Raw genomic sequence first — 15,380 nt, forward strand, 5'->3', positions numbered from 1 at the left:
AAATTATTAATAGTATTAATTTTGCGTTTTAGCTGCAACTCCATGCATCTCTGACATTATTAGACGTAACTTCAGTGTAAAAATTATTTGTGTCCATATGTTTCATGAGAAAATCTGAGCCACAGAATCTGCTACATCAGTTGTTTCTCTCACTTGAACGAACTAGTACTTTTCAGATTGCTATGCAACAACGAGAGACAAACAGAAAGAAGGAAAAGTTTTCAATTGTAGTTCTGCTTCCTGAGACCGTGTTCCATGGCATGCTCTCTTTCAACAACTGTTGTGTCAAATTCTCTTCACCTTAACAGAACCACAACTCACTGTTGCTTGCATCTACATCCCACCCTTTCACAACATCAAAACCTTCCAATATATTGCAAGAATCTTCCTAAACTCTTGACAACTCAAAACCATGCAACAATCACACCCTTTGCTTCTGGCTCTGCAGGCAAGTTTTGTCCCAATCTTTACTCTTCTCTCTTTGTGAAGTAAAGAAAAAGATAATTTTCTGCAATAGAATCTAAAAAAATTCAATACATTTTCCCGTTCTGAAGTAGCCACTTGTCAATTTTGATTGCACTAAAACTGTTGAAGATATCATCGACCAATATGTATCTCACTCAAACTCTTTAAGGTTAACTGTTTGGGTGTATGAGAACAGGAGTAGAGTCTCCCGTGTTCAGTGAGGATACCACAAGTTCTCTGGATTCGGTGAAAGTGTTTGATTTGAAAGGAAACGGAATTCCAATTTCTGACTTGTGGAAAGATAGGAAAGCCGTTGTGGCATTTGCACGCCACTTTGGGTGATTTTATCATATTTACTACACAAATTAAGTTATTATGTGTGGTAACTCGTGTTTATCAGATGCTTAACAGTAACTTGAGCTCCTTTTTATCTGTAAATTTACAGGTGCGTGTTGTGCCGCAAAAGAGCTGATTATCTTGCATCCAAGAAGGTAAAGTTTTCTGTTGTTGTTATTTCTCTTTTCTCCTGTTGTTCTTTTGTCAGTTGTTTTATGTTCTAATAAGCTTCCACCTTAAGTGAAGACTCGTCTGACTGACTACTGTCAGAAGTTTGGACGTTGCTTTTAACACCCAGTCTTAGAAGTTTATTTTGGTTCTTGGTCTTTGAGTTTATAGTATCCACTAAATATGCTTCTTTATTCAAAATGCTGGTCCAAACATGATTCATGGTTTTTGTCCCCTTTAATGAGACGAATGTTTGGACTTTGGATTGTTCTGACTGAAGATATCCTCCCCAATCCTTACCAAGAGGTGGAAAGCCAAAACATGAGTCATTTTTTTAAAAGATAGTTTGCAACGAAAAGTTTTAGCTGGAGGAATCACATTTCATGATAAATGTTTAGTGGTAACAGAAATATTTCTATTTCGCCAAGATTTGCATGTCTACTAACATGGTATGTTCTGCCAACAGGATATAATGGATGCATCTGGTGTGGCGCTTGTATTGATTGGACCTGGGAGCATTGATCAGGTATATCAGAAGAAATTATGGTGAATGTCTATAGTTTTTTATCAGGTCTGTTGTTGGGTTAGATTTTGTTTTCTTCTTTGGATGCTGTATTTTCTTGTACTGCATCCATCATTTTATTGGCAAGGTTCATTAAAAGTCCTCTCAGAACATTTTTTCACAAGCTTCAATTTATAGTCATAAAGATTGTAAGTGATTGCTTGGTTATCTTCTTCAATTGGAGTCTGGTTTTGTATTTTAAGTGGAACCGCTGATGTTCACTAGATATAATTCTCGGTCCAATGCTCCCAAGTATTGATTTCTTCTTTCTCTTATCATCTGAATGTGCTGGAATGTGTTGCTAATACCATATCTTGGGACAGGCCAAATCCTTTGCTGAGCAATCAAAATTTCAAGGAGGTGCTTTGCAGATAACCTTATGCTTGTTCTAATTTTCGTAATTTATCCATCTTATATCAGCACCTTGACATGACTCTGTTACCTCTTCTAGAAATATATGCAGACCCCACTCACTCGTCATATGAGGCCTTGCAATTTGTTTCTGGAGTTTTAACCACATTTACCCCCAATGTAAGTCACACACGCCTCCAGATATTTTATTAAAAAGAATGCAAAAAACACCAGTGACTGAATGGTATATGTTTATCTATTGCGACTTTTGTTAATTGTACAAAGAATATTCCATGTCAATTTCAGCTGTTACACTGCAGGCAGGTCTTAAGATAATACAGCTATATATGGAAGGTTATCGACAAGATTGGAAGCTTTCATTTGAAAAGGATACTGTTAGCAGAGGAGGCTGGTATGCAAATTATTTTATCTGACTTTCCCAGATTTTACTAGTCTATTTCGCTCATATGGCGAAATACTGAATAACCATTATTATAATGATACTAGACTCTCCATCGTTAAATTAGCCAACAAATTATAAAATGAAAACCAATCTTACTATATATCTTCAAGACATTCTAAAATACAATATATATATTATGAGATACATTTTCTACTTTTCCTAACAGATTTTAAATCATTTCTTCAACCCATTAAGGCTTGGCAGGATCATGTTTTCTCTTTTGTGCATAGCTGAATTCTCTTGGCATTTCTTCTATATTTGACATTGTGGCAGGAAACAAGGAGGAATTATAGTGGCAGGTCCGGGTAAAAATAACATCTCATACCTTCACAAGGTATGATATTTGACAGCAATTAGCGTCAATGAACATAATATTTATGGCATATATACATTTTTCTTATATCATTATGTGGAATATGTTCATGTGAGCAGGACAAAGAAGCAGGAGATGACCCAGAAATTGAAGATATCTTAAAAGCATGTTGCTCGTGAAGAAAGAAAAAGAGGGAGCCCCTCTTTCTCTGCTTTATGTATCCTGCTTCCTGAAGTGGTAGCCTCATCATACATCATATGTAAGCTGCTGCTTATGCCGAGTGGCTTTTCTTGAGTTTCTGTTAAAAAATAACGTTATTACCTGCCAATTATCCAAAGAAAACTCACATTTTGGAACCTATTACTATGGGCTGTTAACTTAAGATTCTATCGATTATTTCAAAATCTTGTATATAATAATTCTCCTTCCATTTCACAAGAAGGTGGATCCTTCTATTCCGTTTTTCTACTGATGGAATGGAGGAATAGGTTCATTGAGCACTTTATTTCATTTTCCAGTTTGCGATGGAATGAATGTGCTGGACTTCTGAAACAGACTTTCTTAATCACTTTCATATTAAAAAAAAAAAAGCTATGTTTAGCATCCAAACCTTTTCAGTTCCGCTTTTCAAATTAGTTTTGTTTGTTTAGGTCTTTATTCATAATTGTGTTCAAAGAAAGGGGGAGCCGGTGCTAATCTTAACACTTTCTAGAACAATATTTTTTAACTCCTTCAGATTCTCTTAATCTTGCTTGGGATCCTGAATTGAAAATCCAAAATGGCAACTTTATGATGACAGGTACAACTGAACAGAAACATTGAAAATAGCTAATTACACGATTTGATTCCACGGCACTAGGTATCATTCATTATTTACAGAGTTATTTTGATTACAGATACATGGGAAGCAACAACCAGATACAATATATACAGAGTTGGGAGGGGGGGAAATGGCATATCTTACCTAATATTTGTACAAAATTCCTATAACTTGTTAGGGAACTATTCAACGCTTACTTCCTGTGCAACCAACTGTATAATGATTTTCTGGTGATCTTCAACCTCACTAGAATTCCAGGTCTCCTGGTCTGAAACCCCATTGATGTGGGTAATGCATCCTCTGCTGGTACTGCTTCTATTTTGAGATTTGCAAGGGTGGGGTTCTTTAACTTTGGTGTGTCACTTAGTGCTAATCTGGTTCTGGCAGGAAAAGCTTCCAGCCCCAACTCATTTCTAAGAAGTTTTAGTATTGCTTCTTGCACTTCTAATATGCGTTTAGCCGGATTTTCGTCTACTTTAGTAGCTCCTATGACGATCAGGATATCATCATTTATTGAATGTCCTGCGTCCACAAATGGCAACTATGAGTTATATTTAGTTACATGTTTTTTTTTGGTGTTTCCACACTTTCTAAGTTCATATGAAGATGAATACTTAAGTGGACAAAAAGATCTGTAACATGGCATTGTAGCATTATACGGTTATAATTTCCCATTCATACCTAAACTGTAATTCTCTTTGATCATCCGAAGAACTGCAAGAACAACCAAACGAGCTTCAACCTGTTGACAACGTTGGTTTGATAACAAAAAGAATTTTAAGAATTTTCCAAATCAAATGTAACTAACAAAATATTGCTTATTTTATAAATGTAAATAAGGAAACTGTAAGGAAATGAATTAATTGCTGCAATTTGGATTTAACAAAAAAAGAAACGCTAGCAATACATTCTAGGTAAAATTATTTATTTGGTCCTTATAGTTGAACAAACTTTACCTCTTAGTCCCTACACATAAAAATCATTCATTTAGTCTGCTGCATACATACTTTTTTTAATCTCTTTTAGTCCCTATGACTTTAAACAGTGGAAACTAAAAGAGATTAAAAAGTATACGTATAACAATTAAAATAGTATTTGTTGGGATTAAAATAGATAATTTTTAAGCATAAAGATCAAAAAGTAAAACTTTGTAACAATAAGGATTAAATGAGTAATTAAACCTACATTGTATTATTGACTGAAATTCAGACTCACTAAATCATGATTAATGAGTTCCAGTCCAAATTTAGTGGGACTAACATGAAATTCACACAATACTTAAGAGCATGTTGAAAAGATAGGATTGCTGGAATTTCTACAAACAAAAATGTAGCTATAAACTGTGCTAAAGTTGAGACAGGTTTATGACAAATACTAACTGAGGAATTTATAGGTACCTTTGTTAGACCTTGAACATCAATTGCTAGGATGTCAGCTACCCTCTTTAGCAGGTGAGCTGCAATTTTTTCAAGAAGTAGACTTTGGGATTTCTCTAATTCAGATTTATTGCTGGAAGAAAATTCTCCTTGAATCTCTCTGTTATCTTGTATTACTCCTTCACACCATTCCTCAATCAATTCTTCCAGATAGCAGTCATTGGGTTTATACCTGCCATATATAAGTTATTTAATTCGACACTGAAGAGATGTTGGTATCAAAGGATATTGTGGTCATTCCCTTAAACATACAAGATAGTCCTGGATCACATCTTTCTGTTCAATCCTTTGTATGCTAAAATGTTTTGGAACTCGTTATATTGTGTACCATGAGAACAATGGAAGTAAAGAAATAGAATCAGAATCCCCTCTTCTTCCTTGGACAATGAGGGATTCCTGTTCCTTTTAAATTCAAGGAGACCTAAGAGGATCATGGTATAGGTATCACTTCAGTAAAGCATATCATCTCAACTTGAATTTGGGTTGTGCGAAACTCAATACCAAAAACTAGTTATGAGATGAAGATTGTCCAGGTTTTTATAAGGCTCTACTTTGATAATATTTTTAGTTGGTGTGGGATCTAAACATTTCTTATGCACAATATTGGACATCTGAAGCATGAAGCTTGTAGGACCATTTTTTATATTGAATTGGGAAAGCTGTGAGGCCAGGCAGACCTTTTGACAGGTGAAGATGGCCCAGTATCGTATCTATGATAGGGGCTCTGATTCCATTTTGAATTTGAATTGAACCTAATGCAACCCCAAAAGCTAGCTCATGAGGCGGGGTTTCCCGAGCCTTTATAAGCTCTAATTTGCCTATACACACATATATAATTGATTTGGGATCTCAACTTCTCAGAAACAAACTTTTACCACCAATTCACTATGGGAGAAATTATAACCAGAGAAGCAACAACTGATAAAATCGTATAGGGGCCTAATAGAAAAGAAACAATATTGAATAGGATCAGCCATACCAAAGTTAACATCATGAATGTAGCATCCGCCGTAGACTACTTTATGTATGCAGTTAAGTGCATATAGAGCTTGAATAACATATAAACCTTGCTGGGCATAGGTAATTCAGAATTATACTTGAAATTTGAAACCATTGAGTAGTGATCTCACAAACATCCAAATGTGTTAAAAAAGTTGTGAACATATGATTTAAAATGAAACAAACAAGGTGTACATGGATACACATAACTTGGAAAAGATAAATTGTCCAAGTTATCCGTGATGCAAGTAAAGCTAACATACCCTGCCTTTCGCATATCCTGGTATATAGCCAGGCATTGTTGCACCTCATGTAGGGAGCCATATTTACTGCGTGCCTTCAGAAGTGTGTTGTATGTTATCTGAGGTAATTAACAAAATTAGTATAGATAAGACAATAAAGATGAAGCATATATGTTAATTTTTCCCTAGATCACAAAAACGTTTCCATTTCCATTATTTTCAGAAATTTACTGTATTAAGCATTGTCTGTCATTTCTTTTCTTTATGATTAGATATTTCAACCATTCTACTTATATTTTAGTTGGCTTTTATGGATGTAGAATAGCCACCTTATCCAAGTTGCATTGAGTTTATGCATAGGGCTATCTAAATTTACCATTTTGTGCATATAACAACTAGTCTCTGGGCACTCACCAAATTTGGACGTATATGGTAGCTTTTCATTTCTTTATATAATGCTAACGCTTGCATAAAATTCTTACTTTCAACACAAACCTGTCAACCAGAAGGCAAAATTCCCTTGTGTCAAAGACCATATAATTTTAAGATAGTGAAAAACGTCCCTTGAAGTGTGCAGGTAATTTCATAAAATAAAATGTGCTCATTTTTACAGAATAACTTTGGACCTTAATGGCTGTTGTATATGCAATGACATCAGGTTTAATTCCAGCATCACCCATGTTTTTCAAAATCTGCATGGGAAACATGTTCATCTCATCAGAGAACTAAATGCATGATCATGGTATGAATAAGCTAAGAACAATAATATGTACTCTTTGCACATCAATATTCAGGCAGATTATTTTCGCAGTGATTATTTTGAAGTATGGTATTTTATGGAATATGACATTATGACTTCATGGCAATAACAACAAAGCTTTATCCCACTAGGGGAGGTCAGCTGGAATATGATTTCATGGTAAGTGTGCAAGAATGGTCCCATAATCACTTTCCAAGGCTACAATTTAAACATGACAACTTTGAGGTTCCACTATCATTTATCTTGCAGCTATAATTTTGCCTTGTAAATATTTTGCTTTTTAACATTTTGGAGAAGAATTTTCCTACTGCCTGCTCTATTATATGCCTCAATAGTTTTAACTACATAATCTCTTAGCTAATTATCAAGCTTGCACGTCCATTCATACCCAACCAAAAAATTTAACTAATCGATCATATTAAGTTTAACAAATACTTTGTAGCTGTTCTTTTAGCGCAAGTGATCCATAAAAGATTACAAATATGATAAGAAACAGATGGTATTCCCTGTGGCAGTGTCACCAAAACATCAATCCTGATACAATTTGACTAAAAAGATTTCCAGAAAAAATTTATGCAAAATAGAAGCAAATATATAATATTTTAGATTAATTATAGTTTTACCTCAATGGCACCCTCCACGTTTGCTGATGCTCCACATATATCTATCAAAGTCGACCAGCTAATTTGATTAGGGGAAAGGCCTACTGTTTCCATCTCTTTGATTAATGCTTTTGCATGGTAATAATCAGTACCACAGGCCTTGAGTAAAATATTGTATGTTGTGGTAGTTGGTGTGAAAGGGAACCTCTCAGCAAAACTCAAGATGTGTGAATTAGAAATGCCATTTGGTACAGTAGTAACATTATGCACAAGTTCCTGCCGTGTATTGTTGTTGCAGCCTTCACCAAATGACCCTAACATCTTTTTTCCCTTCCAAGAATGGAAAAAGCGAAAAGCCCTGTCATATTGGCAAGCTTCAACACACGCATTTAAAATGATGTTGAAACACTGAGTATTAGGCTCACGGCCAGCCAAAAGCATTTCTTCAAATAACTGAATTGCCTGCTCTACAAGCCCTGCATGTGCACAGGCGTTGATTAATGATGACCATGCAACAATATTGAGAGAAACACCAGCAGAAAGCATGTCTTGCTTGATTGTTAGAGCCATCTGCCACAACCTCGCATCTGCAAAGACCTGAAATTGGTGTCAGGAAATGTCAAATGTATATAATATGAATTTTTTACATAGTACTTCACTGAAGAGAGGTGAAGGAGAAGATTGTAGATTCCATGCAATATCAATGAAATTATGGTGATTTTGAGTCTACAATAAATACCTTTATAATTGTGCTGTAGGTAAAGACATCTAATTTTAGCTGTCCCACTGATTCCAAATGCTTAAGTTCCCTATAAATGTCTTGAGCCAGATCAACTCTTCCAGCAACACAGCATCCTTTCAGTAGGATGTTATAAGATGTCATATCTGGTTTTAAACCAAGATTCTGGATTTGTAGAAGGAATTTAGCCAATATGCAGTATTTGCTCAGATGAAGAAAAACTTTAATGCTCCTGCCAACTCTTGGCATGAAAATGAAAGCATATGCTGTCAATTAAGATGTCAAGTTATGCAGAAGAAAATCTAATTAGTCTTTTTTTTTCTCATTTTTAAGGGATGTCAAATGAAAATAATAGACATAACTCACTCAATGTGTTTTATCCAACACATTAAAAATTGTGAGAAAACAAGAATTGTAAAGACAAGTGAAGTTTTCATCAAAAATAGTATATGCATGAATGCGTATCTCTGTTCTGGAATTCTGCCTTTTTCTTCTTTGTGTGTTCACATGAGTGTAAATGTGCACAAGACAACAATATTTGAGGGGAGCAAGGGTTACCTGCATATTTTGATATAGATTTAATGTGTAGCTAAGATCATGGGCATTCACATTCATGAGGCTGTTGAAAACGTATATATTTGGAGTAATCTTCTGATTAAGCAAATCCTGCACCATAAATTGAATATGTGAATGCTATAATACACATCGGAGAAGTTAATAAATATTACAAAAACTTGTATTGAGCTTGCCAGCCAACATTATAACCACTAGCTCAGTATTTATATATCAGAACAGAACAGTCATATTTCATATTTTGAAACTCTAGGAGAGTACCATTTTAGGAAACATTTGAAGCCAAAATTACTGAGTATGCGAAAACATAATTAAAAATTAATTGAAGTTCTGTATCCCTAGCCTGAGGAGAACATCTCTCTCCCATTGTCATTGCATATCTCTTTTTGACAAATTTAAGGGCAGTGAAGAGAAATACAAAATTTGAAACTAGATAGACTATCCCCATATCACCAAGAGCACAGCATAAGAATACACGGTTCATGTAGGCATGCAGTTCATCATTTTTTTTTAGATTACTAGCCTTTTAACTAGGTACTTATTTGTTGTGCAGTGAATTCAGTTATTATGGACTATCCTATAAAACTCATGATGCTATCGTAAACAATAGTGTGTCAAAATCGCTTCGCTTTAATGCTAAAGGCTTAGTCAGTGAATCCAAATTAAATTCACATAAAAATATAATATGATTTTCTCTCTATATGCTGACTTGAGAAAATATAAGCTTTATTATTTTTTCCAGTAGTTACAACTGTATGATTGGAACTTGGGTATTATGGGGTGCCTAAGTTTGTCATTGAGTAGTATATAGAATGCTTGGTGGAGTATTTAATGTTTGCTTCCCCCTCTTAATAGTTAGTTTTTGAGGGTCGGATCCCCCATAATACTTATCACGGTAGTACTAGTTTTTTAATCAATAATGCCAACCCTCAAGTCGTCTCTTCTCATTTCCCGTGCAACAGGATTCTCGTGCTGAATCCTGTCCTTTACTGCTTCATATTCGACTAAACCATGGTGATTGAAAGGTTAACAATTAGGAGTAGGAATCGATAAAATAATCCTTATTGTGGAACACATTTGTGCTGAAAGATTTACAATTTATCTGTGATATAATATCACAACCAATTAACTGCATTCTTCTAAATCCTTTTAATTTAAAATGTCAATTAATCCAATGCAGTGTTTAGCTGAACATTTAACAGGAGCAAGAGCAAAAGAGCACATAAACATGGGGGTTGTAACTTGTAAGTAATTGGCATTGTAGCATAAGAGCTACACCTAGGAGAATAAAACTACTGCAGAACTCGTAAATCTTTGAATTGCTTTAAGACAAGTTAAAGTGAGTCAATATAAACTTCCATAGAAAATACCTCATATATGTACCTAGATTTCATGTAATCACGACATAGACCACAAGCATCAATTATTGCCCGGTACATGTACATATTGGGAATATTCATGTGTTTCTTCGACAGCTCATATGCTTTAAAAGCAGAAATCAAATCCCTCCTTTTGCCAAATTCTGATATTATACTGCAGAACAATATCTGTGCATGGGGAAGAAGACATGCATACCTGAAAGAAGTGATAATATCATTCTTATCATAGAGAAAATCGACATATATCATCACATATTGAATTCACTGGTTTAGAAGATATAAATTAAAAATTAACTTCAGAAAAGAAGGTATAAAATAAACTATATATTAAAAAACAAATGCAACACATTCAAATGGAATCAATATGCTTTAGAAATTGAAACAATGTATCTTTTAAAACAATATAAAATCATACCTAACAGCTAAAATTGGATTCCGACTAAGAACACAGCGTTTAATTACGTCAGATGGCTGAACAAATCCCCTGATTGATATCTTGAAACCTGAAAGAAGAAATTAATGAATTTTATTTATGACAAGTCACAACAATGTCAATCATTAGGAAGCTGCTCTAATATTTTCTCTCCCCTGAAAAAAGAGTTCACTCAATTGATAATGATATATTGCCACCAGTAGTAGTATTGCTAATAGTGGTGATGACAGTTGTGGTATTACTACTAGTGGTGGCAGTACGACATATGCTCGGAATATACACTTAATTGATACTATTTTTCTGTATCTCTTTTAGACATCATATCACATATCGTATCTACATTTCTCTCCCTTCTATTTCTATCTCTCTATGTGTCTAATACCGTTCATACATCATTTTTCATCACTCAATGAATGCACAGTATAAATGCTAGATTTGTTTCCTATTAAGAATATAATAATATTTATTTAGAACTGTTAAACAAAAAATGTTTGTTGATCTTTAATTCACATGAAATTAATTTTTTAAAAAAAGTATACCACATTTCTTATAAAGAGAGAGAGTTTTATTTTCGTCCAATGTAAGAATTCAGAAATAAATTACACAACTAATAAAAAATTATGCTAATTATGACTTTAGGACAGTTATTATTTTTTATATATAATCAAAAGCAATCCTTGTATTCAAAAGCCAATGATCAAACTTCAATCCTTATTAAAAACACACAAGTGTCAAATAACTTATGTCAACTACATTAGGGTGATTATCATAAAAGTGAGCAAATTTATCATGAACGAAATTTTCTAATGTGTATATAAAAGGATAGATTATAGAAGATAAGACTATGAGGTGGATCTATACTACTCACAAAAAGAAGCAAAAGAAAAAGAAGATGGAGCCAAAATTAATTACGTGTGAGAACCTCCATGAGTTCGACAGCCTCCTCAATGTGGCCGCACATGACCAATCGGCAACACTCCTTCGCAATGGCATCGATGGAAGAGCCATTAAGATGAGAAGCTAGAGAAACTGAGTGATCCTGCACTCTGTTGAGAGTGTGAACAACACTCCTAACACTATTCCCTTGGATTCCCAACAGAACCATCTTGGCCAGAACCTCAGCATCGACCCCAGAATCAATGGCATCTCCATCAACCACTTCGAATTCCTCAACAAGCTTGGAATCTGCGCTGAGAGAGAGGGGGGCTTGGAGGGCGCATGAAATGTTCCAAGAAGAAGAGAAAGGAGCGAGCTTTGGAAGAGAGGGTTTGATGGGGTAGCGATGAGGCGCTGCAGAAGAAGAAGAAGGAAAAGGGGTTGCGACAGAGGAGCCAAGGATCACGAAATCTCTCATTATTGGTGATGAAGTTGTTATTCTTGGCCAACCGTTTGGTTTGTTGAGGGAACTGTGATGAAAGGGTTTATATGGGTTTTGGAATTTGGATTTGGATTGAATTTCAAAGGAGCATGTTTTTTCAACATTATCGTACCCAGATTCCTTTTACCTTCACTCACCCCATATTTGCCTTTCTCTCCACTTTTCTGTAGAAAATATCTAGCAAGCATCCTACCTAAACGACATTAATCACACATACCTTTTAAATGCAGATTTTTTTATTTGGTTTTTTTTGGACAGACAGATTTTTTTATTTGTTGGAATTTATTTAAAATGATAAAATTAAGTGAGACTGGTAGAATAACAATTTTATTATTTTTCATAAATTTTAATTAATAATAAATAATGTATATGGTATTCAACATTTAGGTTAAAAAAGTAGTGTGTGCTCCAATTTCAGCTAGACAATTAAATTAACTGAAATTTAACTGAAATTGAAAAAAAAAAGAGTCTCAGTATCTTTTTAGTAAGTAAAATTTGAGGTGAATTTTTTATTTATAATTAGATCTAAATAGTTATAATTATTATAAATTTTTAACTTCTTGGTTAAGTTTAATATATTAAATAAATAATTATAATTTAATTTAACTTTGATATTTACACCCAAAAAATGCTTTCATGTGTTGTTTATCATTTACAAAATATATTTCATATTAAAACTTACGTGTATTATTATTTTATTAATATATTAACTTACTGGTTTGGTTTTTTTGTAATTTGAATTGTGTTGTGATATCTTTTCTTGTTAGAAAAACACTTTGAATCTATTACTATATTTCTGTTACATATTGATATGAACTAGAATTTTGTTTTAATGTATACTAATCAAAAGAGTATTACATTATAATTACACATTGCATTTTAATTTGATATAGAAAAAAAACAAATGAAATGAGACAATAAATTTAGTTCGTTTATAAATAAACAAAAATACTACACACCTATATTTTTTAATCTTTAAACTAGATTCGGACTTAATTCGAAGAAAACAATTTTTCTACTATATTTATACAGTTTTTATTTAAATTTATTAAAATGAGTAAATTTTAAAAGATTTATAAATAGTTAAATCGTGTTTCTATTGTAGAAATATAAAAATAATATGAATTTTTTTACGAAAGTGATGTTTCGAATTTATGACCTCAATTTTTAATTTTTTTTAATCTTTTAAATTTTCATGTTTATTTCTTGTTTTTGTTATTGAAGATAACTTTTCTTTTGGTTTTAAACAAGTAAGATTTCTCTCTTTTTAGTTTTTTTTTATATTTTTTAAAATTTTAAATAAATATAATTTTTGTTTTGAAATGTTTTTTCATAATTTAATTAATAATTTTTTAAATAAACATATTTTTATTAATTTAATTAATAACATAAAATTAATAAGTTTTAAATTTTTAATGCTTAAAGTTTATTATTATTTTTATTCTTCTTCATATAGATCACACTTGAGCTCAACGTTCTCTTTTAGTTTTTTAATTTTTATTTTCGTTTAAATTTCTAAATATATATATATATATATATAATTTTTGAAATGGTTTTCTAAATAATTTGATTAATGAATTTTTCAGTTTTTTATGAATATTTTTTAGATATATTATAATAATATGATTAATGAATTAAAATTAAATAATATTTTTAAAGTTTAATAGGTTTTTTAATATTTACGTAAACATATTTTTTTATTTTGAGAATTTTTTTATAATTTGATTGTTAGAATTACACACATATATATATATATATATATTTAATTTCATTTATTATTAAATTATACAAATAATTTGAAAATAAAAAAAATAGTTATCTAAATTTAAGAAAACAAATTTAAAAAGTAAAAAAAATTAAAGTAGTGTTAAATAAAAGAAAAAAAATCAAATATTCAAAGCGTGACTTCTTTAAAATTATTAATTTATATAAATTTTTTAAAAATTATATATTTTCTTTGATGGCACAAAAAGTTTACCCATATTGCTAGTGTTTTAATTATAAAATCAAATATATACATTAATATAAAAGTAGTGGACTTTTATTTTAAGATTTTTCATGAATCTAATTCGTGTATAGGAGTTATTTTACTATTATAATTAAGATTCTATTGGAAAATAAAAATACTTTAACATCGATATTTCATATAAGAAGGTTTTAAACATTTTAGGGCACCGAGATACTTTTAGTCACGTTGAAACATGTTCATCAAGCTTCCATAATACAAAATATATTATCTCACAATGATTAACCGAAACATAATTAGCAAAGTATTACACCCAAATCAATGCCAAAAAACATGATTAGAAGATATTTGGGTTTGTCTTGATCATCAGTATAGGTAAAGTCCATCTAGAGTAGTATAAATAGGGTTGCCCCAACGTAAGAGGGTAGATTTTATGCAATTATTAGCGTGTTGTTGAATTTCTCTATGAGTTCCTACTTAAACAAGAGTTAACTGGAGTGTCGATGTATCTTTGCAGGCACCCTGACCCCAACGTTTGAAAACCGAGAAAAGACCAAGATAGAGTTGAAGGAGACTTCCCAGATTTGCATAGACCAAGGTAATGGTAATAGGGATGCGACAATTGGCAAGAGAACGCAGTCTTACGAAGGTAGCCTCAGCCTATTAAGAATATTTTTTGCACTCACCATGGGACTGAGCAGAAACCTTAATCAAAGATCACATGGTTACCACATGGCACATGACGAACACTGAGAATCACATGGATTAAACAATATTATTGGAAGAGTTTCGTTGAGAGATAGAGACGTTAAAAGGAAAAATAATCGAGGAGGTAGGCACCTTAAGGACAAAGAGTGAACAGATAAAATGGAAGTTGAAAAGTGGCAATACCATGTTGTTGTCATTAGGACACGACAATGAAGAATCAACCGAAGTATACATGTCATCAACCAAGGCGAACGAGACATAGAGTAATAAAGTTGAACAATCTTACACATATGTTTTTGTCAACACATACAATATCACCACATCATAAAAACACTCTTTTACGGATGAAATCATGAATGTATCCCTTCCCGCTAGCTAGTGAAATTCCACGTTAAATCGATATAATTAGACAATCGATCGAGAGGAACATGTTGATTTATAAGTCACCTTATAGAATGAAATTAGGTATGCAAAATAATTTGAAAATTTTGTAAATACAACCGGTTTACACCATAGGTTATTAATGGATTTTGATTAAATATCCAAGAAGGGAAGTTGTCAGATTGATTGAGTATAAACAAGAGGTTATCAAGTTCATGATTGATTACCCTATAACCTAAACCCAATTCACTAATTGTCATTTACTAGTCCAGCATTTATCTTGTCTTCACTTTTCAAGAACTTTCC

The 15,380-nt window shown here is 32.5% G+C and overlaps 2 protein-coding genes and 1 long non-coding RNA gene across 13 annotated transcripts; 2 read left to right on the forward strand and 1 right to left on the reverse strand.

Annotated features, from left to right (window-relative positions):
* The first annotated feature begins 85 nt into the window (after nucleotides 1-85).
* Nucleotides 86-3,096, forward strand: LOC137814419 (Thioredoxin superfamily protein). The gene is made up of 9 exons (XM_068617156.2): nucleotides 86-448; nucleotides 662-803; nucleotides 911-956; nucleotides 1,436-1,495; nucleotides 1,855-1,891; nucleotides 1,983-2,062; nucleotides 2,203-2,294; nucleotides 2,619-2,679; nucleotides 2,778-3,096. Exons 1-9 carry the CDS (start codon nucleotides 256-258, stop codon nucleotides 2,835-2,837), a joined length of 771 nt encoding a protein of 256 aa, XP_068473257.1. The 5' UTR covers nucleotides 86-255; the 3' UTR covers nucleotides 2,838-3,096.
* Nucleotides 3,097-3,326: 230 nt separating this feature from the next.
* On the forward strand, nucleotides 3,327-4,164 carry LOC137814420 (uncharacterized). The gene is made up of 2 exons (XR_011081645.2): nucleotides 3,327-3,457; nucleotides 3,555-4,164. It is a non-coding gene; the product is annotated as an uncharacterized LOC137814420 (long non-coding RNA).
* Nucleotides 3,477-12,230, reverse strand: LOC137814417 (Tetratricopeptide repeat (TPR)-like superfamily protein). Of its 11 annotated transcripts, none has more exons than XM_068617154.1 (12): nucleotides 11,554-12,230; nucleotides 10,624-10,711; nucleotides 10,200-10,404; nucleotides 8,815-8,922; nucleotides 8,257-8,421; nucleotides 7,539-8,114; nucleotides 6,782-6,847; nucleotides 6,570-6,650; nucleotides 6,177-6,274; nucleotides 4,876-5,086; nucleotides 4,160-4,220; nucleotides 3,477-4,000 (listed from the first exon to the last, which is right to left on the reverse strand). In XM_068617154.1, the coding sequence occupies exons 1-12, from the start codon at nucleotides 11,993-11,995 to the stop codon at nucleotides 3,672-3,674; spliced, it is 2,430 nt and encodes an 809-aa protein (XP_068473255.1). In that variant the 5' UTR covers nucleotides 11,996-12,230; the 3' UTR covers nucleotides 3,477-3,671. The 11 variants fall into 11 exon arrangements, with proteins under 11 accessions (XP_068473255.1, XP_090160314.1, XP_090160309.1 ...); XM_090304188.1 differs by having other exon boundaries at nucleotides 10,213-10,404; nucleotides 11,564-12,214; XM_090304183.1 differs by having other exon boundaries at nucleotides 11,564-12,214.
* Between the last annotated feature and the right edge of the window lie 3,150 nt (nucleotides 12,231-15,380).

Source organism: Phaseolus vulgaris, chromosome 1, assembly GCF_051622355.1.
Source record: "Phaseolus vulgaris cultivar YP4 chromosome 1, ASM5162235v1, whole genome shotgun sequence".
NCBI lineage: Eukaryota > Viridiplantae > Streptophyta > Magnoliopsida > Fabales > Fabaceae > Phaseolus > Phaseolus vulgaris.